Consider the following 13,580-nt stretch of genomic DNA (forward strand, 5'->3'; position numbering starts at 1 on the left):
CCAAGCATATTCAAACCACCATAGCCTCCTGGGAAGGGAAGGTGTCTGTCAGCTGAAGGTGAATCAAGGATTGTGTTCTTGATATTGGGGATGGGTGTCACTTTGTAAGGCTTGGTCTTTGGAAATATTGTATCATGAGGAAGTTGGAACTAGACGATAAGCACAAGGTGACCTGTAGCATTACCAGACATGACCCGACCCACTCTCCCTCTCAGATGGGACTCACAGGATGCCAGAGTTAGACCTGGATGGAATGGCTCCTGTGTCCATACTCGGTGGAAGCCTTTGAGAACTGCTCTTTGATTAAATTGGCAATTTGTAGCTGAGGATACAGTCATGATAGGTAAAGTCTCCGTTATCGCTAAGGAAAGAGGTGGGCCACAGTGGGTGGATCACGATCCTTAGACTACCGTCAGTGTCCCCACACCGATGTCCTGGTTGTTGGGTGAGCCTTTCCTCTGCATACAGCACTAGGGAGATGTGTAGGGAGGATGGGCAAAGAGAAGGAACTGCCTAGAAGGTAACCACCTTCCAAATGGGAGGAGCAAAGTAAACCCGCCCGATGTCCTGTGCTGTCTGTCACACAGGTCTGCTGTGGAAGGCGTTCATCACCCCATGACTGGAGCTGCACGCGTCGTTGTGCCAATATATTTGCCTCCAAGACACTAGGGCAGCAGCAGCATTGAGGGCCTGGGGCTGTCTCAGTGATAGATAATTTGTGTGGCCTCGGGCTCACCCAGCACTAAAAGGTAAAATGGAAAAACGGGCATAAGCACAGTCTTCTGTTTCCTTTCAGTTTTCCTATTTTAATTCCTCTCATTAGCATTTACCAGTATAGGTTTGATGCTACATGGACAGCCTTCTCCACCTGGCTAAATCTATCAAGACTCAGGTTTCTTTGTGCGTCTCGACTCCTTTGACCCCATCCTTTAGCCTGACAATACCCCGTGATCTTACCTGATGTGTTTTTGAAAAAGAAAATGCATGTGTCTGTGTCTTAAGTTGAATATCTTTTCGAATGGCTCCTTGGAGCAGGTACCAATTCCGACAAGAAACTGATGCTTGAAGGTCTTCTAATGGCAAAGCTGGGAACCTTTCCCGAATGAACCTACGTTCACAGAGCAGCCGCAGGTTACCTTCAGAGGGAACCGATGTTCTGGTGGTGCCGTCGTCCCTGCTGTGGCTAAAACCCAACCCTGCTACTTACAAGACTGCAATGTGCAGCGGTGCTGTGCACAGAGAAATAGTGCATCTCGGCATTCTAGCTCATTAGGGCAGAGGTCAGTGTGCTAAGTTAAATAGTGAGGGGGTCAAGACTGTAACGTCTGCTGGCGGGCCAGGCCGCCATGGTTCACAAGCATCTTCCTCCAGTCAGAGCAGGACTCTGCATGGGAGTCAGTGGTGGAGCCACTGCCTTGCCTGTGTCCTGCTGCTGGGTCACATGGGGTACAGTAGCTGCTTGTGATTTATTGGGGAAAGTGACAGGTGATGCTCTGAATGGAAGCCAGAGCCTTCAGTCTGTAACGAAAACCCTGGCTGTTCCTGGTACCTGCAGTTGTTGCCTCCCTTGTGGGAGCCCACAGTTTTCACTCCACAGGGATGCTGCTGGGAGAGCTCATTGCCCCTGCAGTGACTCCGGGATGGGCGCTCCTCCACCAACGTCTCTCAGCGTTGTCTGTCCTTTTTTCCTTCTTCTCGACAAGTCAATCTTTAGGTGGCAAGTATTGTTTTAAGACAGTGTCACCGGTTGGGTGTCAGGACATGCCTTGATGCCACCTTGTCATTTCTGTGTTCAGGAAAGCGTACGATTTGGAGTCGGACAGAACTGGATGAGGCGTTGGGTTCTGCATGACCTTTCTTACCTGCTGAGGCTCTTGACTTTTCCCCGTTTTGAGCTTTGTAACTAGCCTAAGAGCCATGCCCCCATTTCAGCTTCCTTGGCAGAAAATAGAAATGATATTGCTGGACACTGGTATATGAACTCTATATTGTAGACCAAGGGAATCCCTTGAACACTTGGGTGGGATTTTAACACCCCCACCCCACCCCCGCCGAAGGATTTTCATTATCTTTTAAATTCCATGTGAGTTTACTACAAAGGCAGGCTGTTGGCTCTGCCTCTTTGCAGAGGTTTTAATCGCTCATCTACTAAGTAAATGGATTTTTTAAAAACATCCTCAGATTTCTTTTTTAATGTGTATGCTTCAAAGGCACCTTGTGGGCTCAGACCAGAGCACCCCATTCAGCAGCTACAGAGGATGAGTCAGCAGCACCCGGGCGCTCTCTCTGTTCCTACAGATTCTCTGTGAAAGGCTCGCCAGGCAGAGGGCATCCTGACCTCCTTCTGGGAGCAGTGCCTTTTTGCCTCTCCAAGCAGAATTTTGCCTTTCTGCCTAGGCCTACCATAAGCAAGGGCGCTTCACTAGAGACACTCTCAGTGCCTACTGTTTGTCTGTGGTGCACCGTGCCAGGTACCTCGACTTCCCCAACACTGTCACAGTTCTCTAGGGGAAATGGCACCAGACAGGAGGGAGGGGTAAGGGGAGAGCTGGTTGTTACAAACTTGTAGTTCCGGACCTGAAGACGATTGGGCATCAGCGTGAACGCTGTGAGAGCATCGCCAGCCACTCTAAAGCACAGCGTCTTAACGCTGCCCGTGGCAGCCCAGGTCCTCAGGGTCCCCAACAGAGACCAGAGTGTCACACCTGACTCTCACCTCCTTCTGCGTCTGGTTGGCAAGTACGTCATAAGCCATGAAGGTCAGCCCACATTTAGGGAAGAGGATGCTAGACTCCACTTTTCAGAGGAGCAGTGATGAGGGATTTGTGACCCTCTTCAACCCACCAGACATGTGTCTTGAGAGGAGAGCCTCGGCGAGACCTTGAAGAGGAAAGGGTGGAAGGGCGTTGGGCATCCATGGTGGGTGACCAAGTGCACATTTCCATTTGAGACAAAAATCAGGTGACCATAGGCTGAAGGAGTCTGGGAAGCTGGTGTGGCTGACAGACACACAGTGCTTTCCTAGACTAATGCTGCTGGGGGTGGAGCCGCCGTGGAGGCTCTGGGAGGTGTAGGGTTGAAGGTATTAGCTTTGTTTAGTTTGTGAAGATGGTGAGGTCACCATGACCTGTTCTATTCCAGACCACCATCGCTCCTTATGGTTCACATGTCCCATTGACCTGATGAGGTGCTACCCATGGAGTTCTGTTCTATCTTTGTGAGGAAACTTTGTCCTGGGCTTGTTCCCTCTGCCCATGCTTAAGAATGGCGGTTTTCTGTAGTGGTTTCCATCTGTGACCTCGCCTCAGCTTTCTTTGCTTCCCTTCTCCGCATCTTTTTCTTGAACAGGGCTCTTGTTCATCCTCCTTGCTTTAGCTAACATCCCACGGAAAAGGCCCGCCGACATGGTTGGCCTTTCTGCTCGGATGGGAAGGCATCCTGGGGCTCAGAAACCCAGGGACCACACAGCTCTGAGGTGAGATGGTGCTCCAAAGGAAGGGCATCCTGAGACAAGGGAGCCCAGGAACCACGCAGCTCTCAGAGGAAGCCTCCTCAGCAGAGGCCTTGCAGCTCCCGGGGAGGGGATCCCCAGCTGAGCTGAGGAACTCAGGAGCCTCAGCCTTCTCTCTGTTTCTTCTCTTCACTGTTTCTTGTCTTCTTCTGGTGAGAGGGTCACACCAGGCAGCAAATCTCATAAAAGATCTATTAGAGGGTCCGGGTGTGGAGGGGACAATTCAGGAGCGACTACCTATGCCCCTGGGAGGGAGTAACACAGCAGGAAGTTGGACAAAGCTTGGTGTTTATAGAGGGGTTCTTGGGCGTTGTGGGGCTTCCTAATATGGAGATTTCAAGGGTGGTAGAATTTCAAGTCCTGAACTTGCGGGAGCTCAGGAATTGATGGGTTTCTGTAGGAAGGTCAGGGATTGGTGGGTCTCCCTATTCATAGGGATTGGTGGCTTTTGTTCAGTCTTTTCACCTAAAATTAATGTAATCTGAGGAGGGTCCTGTTGGGGGTCCGGAGATGACCTTTGTGACAGCTACCGAGGCTAGGACAGTTAGGGAGGTCTTAGGGGCCTGGCTGCTGGGGCTTCTGGTGTGTGTGTGTGTGTGTGTGTGTGTGTGTGTGTGTGTGTGTGTGTGTGTGTGTTGTGGAGGAATAGTGGGGCTGGGTAGTTTCCTGCCTTGCTGCTGGGGCTTCTGGTGTGTGTGTGTGTGTGTGTGTGTGTGTGTGTGTGTGTGTGTGTGTGTGTGTGTGTGTGTTGTGGAGGAATAGTGGGGCTGGGTAGTTTCCTGCCTTGAGGGCTTACAAAGTTTACAAAGGGAGTCCCCCAGGCAAAACCTTCCCTGCCCTTGAGTGATGTGAGGATCTGTCAGGGCCATGGCAGCTGTCCTCTGCCTGGTATCTGGATAACTCGTAATTCCAGTACTCCTTTTAGAAGTGCCCTCACCCTGGCCAGGCCAGAACCTCTCTGATTTTTCCTTTCTCTGTCCATACTGTTGACTTGTTTCGGATTTTCCTCCTAGACAAGTACAACCTGTGGAGCGTCACATGTTTGTGGACCTGGGGTCCCATGCTGCACTAGAATCCCTGGGGTGTAGTAGCTCTTTTTTAATGCCACCTCTTTATCAGGCCCTAGCTCATTCCCACCATTCTACTTTGATTCATCCTGCGGAATTTCCTGGGCTTATATAACAGATGAGCGCCCACGGGTAGCTTAAAACAATGGGTGTTACATTTTCACAGTTCTAGAAGGCTCACGGCTGACTGAGATGAAGGTGTGGACTGGGCCCTGTGCCCTCTGAGGGTTCCGGGGCCTTCCTTGTTTCTTTCAGCTTTTGGTGGCTTCAGGAATTCCTTAGAATTAGCTCCCCTCCATCTTTGCATGGTCTCTTCCTCCGTTTCAGAGCGGCTCTTAAAGATGCTTGTCATTAGAGTTAGGTCCCACCAACTTTTGCCTTTTCCTGAAAGGTTCACCCACAGACTCCAGGGTATGCTCGGATCTGTTTTGGGGACGCAGCATCTGTCTACCGCCTGCCCCCTCAGGCTGTGATGAGGCTCTGTACCGGTCACTCGCATAGCCCATGTGAGCTCATCCTGAATCGTGTACCTTACTTGAGTACTTCCTTGGTCCTATCATACTAACTGAGCAAATCCTACCAGACTCCCTGTTCTCCTTAGGCTAAGAAAGCCAGGTCCTTCTCCTGCAGGACCCTGCTCCTGTAGCCTCACCCTGTCTGCCCTTCCCACCTCCCCACTGCCTTTTTGCTTCTGGAACTTAGAACTTGGGACTCCCGGAGTCTTCTTGCTTAGTGTGTGTTCCACATCTTATCCTCTGGCCTGGATACACGACAACTCCAGAGTGCCTTCCCCTGCTCTGTGCGCCGCTAGCACCCCTGGTCCTGTGTGTTTCTAACACCGTTGTAATAGATCCTTACAGATAGAAGGCTCCCGTGAAGGCAGGGCCCTGGTAAACACTGGGTGTACAGCTTAGGCGCTCAATCTAAACGAGAAACTGGACTCATCTTTGCCATTGCTTTCCCGCCACTGTTTTGCTCCCAGTAGGACTTTGCACTTGCCGTTGTGTAGATACATTAGTGTGTACATGCACTGCTGCATTTGTGTAGCCTACAGGATCTGTGCATCTGTGCAAGAACGCAGGCAGTTTAAATTAAGTCATTTCTGCATGTGCTGGCATTCCTGACCCCTTCCCTTTGTGCTGGTCATAGCGTTGAGGCTGTGAAACAGCCTCTCATGAATGAGGCTTAGAGGACATCTGAGCCCATAAAAGCCCTTACAGATACGGTTTCCCCTAGCTTTCTGCGTCAGCCAGAACATGACATTCCCACTGCTCTATTTATGTGGCTCAGGCCACCCACCCAAAACGGTCAGTTGTCCCTTCTCCCAGTTTTGTGTGTCCTAGGATGAGGATGTTGTTGGACCAGGTATAAGTTGGAGAGGAGCAGGGGAAGGTGCTGGCATGTCCCGTCTTATGCAGACAGGGAGTGGTAGTGTGAGGGGAGGGGCGGGTTTTCGAGGAGGGAATGCAGTTTTGAGCAGAGAGCTATACAGTGCCTGTGGCACACTGCCCAGGCCTGGCTCCCCTGACTGGAGTGTATGATCGAGGAAACTGTGTGACATAGGAAACCTTGACAGAACTTGTGAAAACGCCTCTTCAAGTTGGTCACTATCTTGGCTTTAATTGGTTCACATGTTTCCTTTAATAAATGTGTGTGTGTGTGTGTGTGTGTGTGTGTGTGTGTGTGTGTGTGTGTGTATACATATATAGCTGATCGCGAGTTAAGTGGTGTCAGAATATATTCAAGTAAGTCTATAGAGATCGTTTACTCGTGAGTACTTGATACTAGTGATGGCAGACTTAGGCAAAATATACATTTTTTAAAAATCCTGCTTCAGAGGAAAAAGAGACTCCTAAAACTTGACAATTTTTTTTCCTTCAGTCTGGAGACATCCTTAGGTAGCTGGCATTCTGCTGCGGTGGGCATGGAAACAGATGTCAGGCACAGTACAAATAACTTCGTTGTAATGTAAAACCGCTGTCTGGTAGAGCCATTGACTCAGCCCTTATAAATACACCCAGACCCCTTTGTTCCAACCTGCTCAGTTCCCAGGGGCCTCACCCCACACTTCTCTTCTGGACAGGGTTTGCTGGCTAAGACCGAGTAGGCACAGGTGACCAGACCTGTGGCCCTCCTCTTTGGTGTTCTCAGAGGGCCTTAGAGCAGCTGTGTTTATCCTGGTAAATTTTACACGATTCTCACTGGCATCTTCTCTTGGGAGGAAGTTCTGCCATGGTGCCAAAAGAGTCTTAGTCAAATCCGCGTGGCCACATGGGGTGCTGGTTAAAACATTCAGAGATTAGTAGTTAAGCCGTGGTTAGCACACGCAGTTGAAACCAAACTGTCAGCTGTAATCCTGAATTTCTTGAAACTCTGGCATTAGCTAAATATGAGCAGCCTACCTCAGGACTTGTTTACTTTCCAAGGTATTTTAGAGCGAGGTAAAACTCGTGTACAATTTGTATAACTTGTTTTTTTTTTTTTTCCTGTTAACCTAGCTGTGTAGGGTTCAAACTAGCGAGAATGCACCCAGGATTCAGAACTCTGCAGAAAGTGACTAAATTTAGACTTTTTTGCGAATGAAGATCATACAGAAAGCATTAACATGATCTGAGAGTAAGAGATGCGGCTTAATTAGCATACTCCTCCCTAACTAGTTCATTTAAATTACCTCTCAAGTGTTTTTCCAGGTCTGTTAGAGCGGATCTCGCCGACTCCAACCAGTGTTTGTACAGCCTCTGCAGAATGAGCATTTGCTTATGTAAACCCTTGTCTCTTCTGAGGAAGATTTGAAGAGTCTGTCTCTATAGAATAGGAAACCTGTAATTACTTGTCCGTCACTTTTAAATGAAGTCTCTGGAAGTGACTTGGGCTTTATTACAGCTTGAAGTCTGCTTGCAACCCTCTCCTTCCGTAAGGGCTCAGGGAGCAGCTCTCTGGCCACTCCTGCCCTCTGGCACTAGTGCTCACACCTAACACTTTTCAAACTTACAAGCAACTGACCGTCGCTTTTGTTGTCTCTACTTCAGGTACAATGGTGCTTTACCTAATGGTGACAGGGGCAGGAGGAAAAGCAGATTTGCCCTGTATAAGCGGACCAAGGCCAACGGTGTCAAACCCAGCACAATCCACGTGGTCTCCACACCCCAGGCATCCAAGGTAAGTAGCTGAGGCAAATGGTGATGTTCATATTTCTCGTCAGCTGCTCTTTCCTCTGGACCTTGTTTTTCACGTAGTACAGAGTTAGTTACTCAGCTACATGAGGCTGGGGAATGTCTTTGAAGAGCTGTGCTGTGCACGGTGAGGTGTGTAGCAGCTTGACCCTGACTCAATAGGTGCCCACAGCATCCCTCTTCCCATTCCCCGATGCTCAAACATTTGGAAGCATTGCACGATGGCTGATGGGGAGGGGTAGGCAGGGGACGTTGGAAGTTCGTACACTGTTTTAGGGCAGAAGGCAGCTGGCGTTCATCCGGTTACAGTTGTGTTTGGGAGCTGTGTGATGCTTTTTATCTTAAAGGATTTTTGCATTAGATCTGGGGCTAAACTTCCCAAAGATTGCTATTTTCCTCTGTCCATTGCTATAACGTGTTGTAGCATTGTCCACCCATGACTTGGGGTTGAATTTGCATGATTAATACAGTGTGAAGTAGACAGGCCTAAGTGGTACAGTAGGTTCACCGTGCTTATTCCTTCCCAGTAAATTGGTGGTAGTTTGAAGAAGAATAACACCCTTACGTTCATATATTTGAACTTGGTCCCCATTTGTGGAACTGCTTGGGAAGGATTAGGAGGTGTGGCCTTATTGGAGGAGGCGTGTCATTGAGGGTTGGCTTTGAGGTTTCGAAAGCCCACTCCAGGCCTGTCTTCTCTTTGTGGTTGCTGCCTGTGGATCAGGATGTAAACGTCTCAGCTACTGCTCCCGTGTAGTGCCTGACTGCTTCCCGCCATGATGATCCCAGACTAACCCTCTAAAACTGAAAGCAGACCACCAAGTAAATTTCTATGAGTTGCCTTGGTCATAGTATCTCTTCACAGCAATAAAACGGTAACCAAGACCAAGTTGGAAGTAAATGAAATGTTAATTTTTTTAAAGGATTAAATCATGTGTGTCCTCTGATACATAATCAAGAGATAAGTATCTTGAGTTTCCAGTCTGACTGGCAAGTTGTTACACTGATATTATACTATGATCAGTTTTACATACTACACTTACGGCAAGTTTTCTCTCAATAAAACAATTTGCTATATAATACCTGCCTTTTAAATAACATATTAATGTGCAATGTTTCTTACCGGGTTACTGGATGTGTCTGTGATTATGACTTTGAACAACCTGGGCAAAGTCAAGCACCGGTTCTGTTTTTACTGAACACCAGCCTTCAGAGGACACGACGCTTCCTTGGAATCGAGTGTAGTGTTCATCGTGTTCATGCACGGCATAAACAGTGATCAGCCTGCGAACAGTTGGCTGTTTAAGGATCCGTGACGCGGCCTTGGAGAGGGTCTGCTGATAGTGATAACTGAGCCAAAAAGAAAGAGTAGTGTAGAGTGGACAAGGTTGGCTACTGTGAAGGCTGGGAGATGACGTGACCTGGCTTCACCAGGACCTGAAGGATCGGAAGGAATGGAGTAGAAGCAAGCTCTTGGGTGGTGAAGGACACGAGAAAGGTCTTACAGTCTGTAGTAGTTACTTCCCCCAGCCACCCCTGACAAAATCCCTGAGAGGTTGGTTTACTCCGGCTGCGTTTCAGGAGATGCCAGTTACGGCAACAGTGAAGGCATGGTGGCCAAGGGGCTCAGTCCCTGGTGGCTGGATCTTGTAGCACAAGCCTTTGACTTCATGGTGGATCAGGAGGCAGAGATGGTCCTGGGAACAGAGTACATAGGACTGCCTCTGATTGACTCCCAACCAGCCACGCCTCGTGTCCAAGGATCTGCAAGCTCCCTAAACAGCACCGCGTGCTGGGGATGGAACCCAGGACCTGCGCAGGCCACACCGTGTGGTATGTGAAGAAGGAAAGCAAGACAGATGTTTGAGAGCACACGATGAGTGCCCAAAACATTCTTGGAGTGTAAATATGGACGTAACATTTCTCTTCACTCTATGGGAATCTCCCACCATACACCCGTGATTTCCTTTTAAAGTCGGGAGTTTTATGTTAATAGAATGGCTGACAAACAGAAAGCTGGGGCTGGGGCATGGTGATAGAGGACTTGGCTTAGAGTGTATACAGGGTCCTGAGTTTGGTTCATTCCCACCCCCATGACAGACAGACAGACAGACAGACAGACAGACAGACAGACAGACAGACAGACACACACACACACACACACACACACACACACACACACACACACACACACACACACATTGTAGAGGTTAGATTTCGCTTTGGCTCTCCAAGCTCATGCTGTGATGAAATGCAACAAACTTGTCGCTAGCTCTGGGGAATTTGGACTCAGTGGCTCTGCCTTCTTCTCTCCCCACCTCTTGCTGCCCCCTTTTAGCTTTCGTTATTTTTCCTACATGCTTAGATTTTTGCCTCAAGATTTTTAAACCATTCACCTCTTAGTAGTCGTGCCAGTCTCTGTACCTAAACACGTTATCCACAATACTAAGAATTGGGCACATCAGGCCTTGACCCTCTTTGTAATCTGGAAAAGAAAATATTTTCTCGGAGCCTCGGAAGGCTACTCAAGGTTTGCATTTTTAGGAGAGAATCTGGTAGGCTCAGCTTGGCCTCACCACAGCCAAGGGAGACAGACCAGGGCCGTGGTGTGTGTGGTGGGGGTGCGGGGTGGTAACCACTGGCCTACCTCAGCCTTACTTGTCCTTGTACGACTGCCTCCAGGGCTTTGTACCTAGGAAACACGGAATATCGTCTGTAGCGTGAATAGGGGTTGAATCTGTTTCTCCCATTCAGGGACCCGGACCTCAGTCACAGGCTGTGCCCTCCTGGGCCTCTCAGATGCACACCATTGTCTGTGCGACGTGCTAGGCCTGCTACATTTGCTCTATGAGCCTTGCTTGCTGCTTCTGGGTTCCATCCAGGCACGAACAGTTTCTTTGTGCTCACATATTTGACTGAATCTATAAGCCAGTAGTCTGGTGGACAGGCAGGATTGAGGAGATGAACTCCCAGCTCCTAAACACATTTATTACCCTTCCCATGTTTTGTTTTTCCGGCCATGGCATTAGACATGACTACATCCCGCTGCCGTTCCTGTCTCCTCTGAGTTGATGTTCCTGACTTACCTCTCCCTGCTCCCCATGCTGGCCTACAGTTTATTCCTTCATGCACATCAGTGACCTGGTGTCTGGCCCGACCTCTCTCCTGACACCTTTGTCCTTGTGTCTTCCCTCGGTCTCTCTGTTTGAGGGCAGAGCAATGATGTCTCTTGGCCAGTGGTAAAGTCAGCGGGAGATGGGCCCTCTTAGTCGCCCATGAATGCCAGCATTAAAGCCAGGCAGATTCTGATGGCAAGCCCATGCTATTGTTGTATAATCTCGGCTTGTATAATCTTTACTTGTGGGAAGAATACAGGTACTCTCCGACTGTATAATGTGGTTAGAAGTATCAGAAGTCCTGTTTTACTCCTGGCAGATCTGTTACATAGGCATAAAGCCTCATATTTTATTCACCCATTCATCTATTCAACAAATATTTATCCAGTACCTTCCACGCCCAGGCATTATGCCAGGTACTGGGTAGACTGCCTCGGGCAGACGCATCAGCATGGAGCTAATCGGCCAGTGTGGGCAAACAGTGGAGTGTTGTTTGAGTACATATGCAACTGTGCACTGTGAGAAGCGCTGGGAGGGAAAAGGCACAAATGTGGACTAGGTCGGCAGGGAAGAGTCTCTGTGTGAGGGCGAATAATCCTCCGCAGACTGGGAAATGTTGGGGTAGAGCCAGCCAGGGATGCAGAGAGATCAGGCCTAGCTGGAGGATTTGAGTTTCTCTGAAAGGGAAGCATTGGGGTTTGCACTAGCCGGGAAATGGAGCGGATATCCTGGAGCTTTTGTTCCCAGCGCTGGTTCTTATAGGAGCTTATCCGGTGTCCTCACACCTCACCTACTCTAAGATCAGTACTCATCCAGTCTGATGGTGGCGCCCGTACGGCCTCCTCTTACAGATGCACCTCTATTCAGCATGGCTACCCCAGGAACCAAGCTGTGGACACGTAAGCCTTGGGGACCAACAATACCGCAGCGGTATGTTTGAGTGGGTAGTGGATGGAGCACTGTGAGCGTCACAGTGATTGTGGGAAGTGGGAGAGCTGACGTCATCTTTAGTGTTAGCTCAGCAGCTAACAGGATTCATCGAGTCCACTTTTGAAGTGTGTCTTGGTGGCCCTGGAAAGCATAGCTGACTGCTTGAGGAGAAGCACCAGCTTCTCAGTGTCCCCAGATTGTTCACTGGTGCTGCTTTTATGTAGTTTGGCTTTGCAGTCTTGATTTTGGTTTCCTTTATAGTCACTTTGTTATAAATCTTCAGTCCGTATAATGAGAGAACCTGTTTGTTTTGCTTGGTAAGACAGGGTGTAATATGTAGTTTAGGTTAGCCCTAAACTCACTGTCCCCCTGCTTCAGCCTCCTGACTACGTGTATGAATCACCACACTCTACTCTCTGACAATTTGAAGTTCAAGAATTAGTTAGTGAGATTATTGTAAATAATTTAATTAATTCAGTAAGGTATGTTATAGTTTGGGCTTTTCCATTTAGGTGCACTGTAAGTATGAATATTCTGAACCTATAAAGAAAAGAAAAGAATGAGTAATAAACTGCAGAGCTGAATGTATCTTGATTCTCTACTGGATACAAACATAAAACAAACTGTCATTTCTAGAATGAGAACCCACTTATTTCAGTAAAACTGCAGGCACGGGTCAGCTTCTACATGGTTAAAGTAGCAACTTGTCGTCACTGAGTGTGGATAAAGCAAAGACGGTGTGTCTGAGAGCATGCCATACAGTTCACCTGATTTCCTGACAGAGTATCCTGCCTTCCAGTACAGTTCTTGTAGGAAATGATCGTGTCAGTTTAAATTTATGGTTCCGATCATTACACAACATCCACTGAGATGGGGGAAAAATCACCCTTTGGAAAATTTAGAAAAGCAAAGCAGTAAAATCCGAGTCATCAAGGGCGAAGCGCCAACCATTTCATGTAGAAGTCCAGTGATTTACTTAAAGTGCAATGCGAAGACTGTGGAGATGGCATGATGGCTTTCGTTGATTTCATGGAACCGGAAGGAGTGACATCTGAAAAACATTAAGCTTTATTCTGGCTCTCATGGATTCAATAAAAATGGTTTCCAGGAGCCGTACTTACAGGAAAACCTCACAGATTTTGCACAGATGATGCAGGTGAGGAGCTGGGGAGAAGGGTCTGTCAGTGGATGCTCTCCCTGGTGTTCCTTCGGTGGATGATTTGAAAGATAAACTAAGGAAACCTTGTAACATTTTATGTTGAAAGAATTGGTTACTTCACATCAGAGTTATACTAGAGTTAAATAGCATTCTGAAGAGCCAGGAGTTGTTACAATGTTGAGGTAACATCAAAAACACACCAGAGTTAGATAGCATTCCGAAGAACCCGGAGTTACAATGTTGAGGTAACAGAGCCTTGATGGTATCCTCTTAGCTCTGATGTCTCAGAAAGGCATTCGCCTATACAGAAACTGAGGTAGCAGTTGGCTGGGTAGCGTTTTTAAGGGTTTGGCCTTGGTAGTGTAACTGATGTTATGTGAAGCGTTTCTTTATATTAAGAATAAGAAATTGTAATGCCAACATGGCCAGAGTTAGTTGACAGGTAATTGATGATAAAACCCATAAAAAGCAAATAGAGGCAAGTGTGGTGGTGAGTCAGAATATATTAGAACCAAATCTGAAAAGAAATGCAAGTAAGAATTCCAGGAGAAAAAATAAAGTATCTGACAGCTTACCCGAGCATGGACCTTATACAGACTACAGATATGAGTAATGCATTATTTA

The 13,580-nt window shown here is 48.0% G+C and overlaps 1 protein-coding gene across 1 annotated transcript in view; it reads left to right on the forward strand.

Annotated features, from left to right (window-relative positions):
* The window catches only part of Peli2 (pellino E3 ubiquitin protein ligase family member 2), a 142,159-nt gene that overhangs the window by 41,634 nt on the left and 86,945 nt on the right, over window positions 1-13,580 (forward strand). Inside the window, 1 exon segment of the mRNA NM_001107259.1 lies at window positions 7,608-7,737. Within this exon segment, the coding sequence (NP_001100729.1) occupies window positions 7,608-7,737 (130 nt within the window).

This window comes from Rattus norvegicus, chromosome 15 (genome assembly GCF_021556685.1).
Source record: "Rattus norvegicus strain SHRSP/BbbUtx chromosome 15, alternate assembly SHRSP_T2T, whole genome shotgun sequence".
In the NCBI taxonomy this organism is placed as follows: Eukaryota; Metazoa; Chordata; class Mammalia; order Rodentia; family Muridae; genus Rattus; species Rattus norvegicus.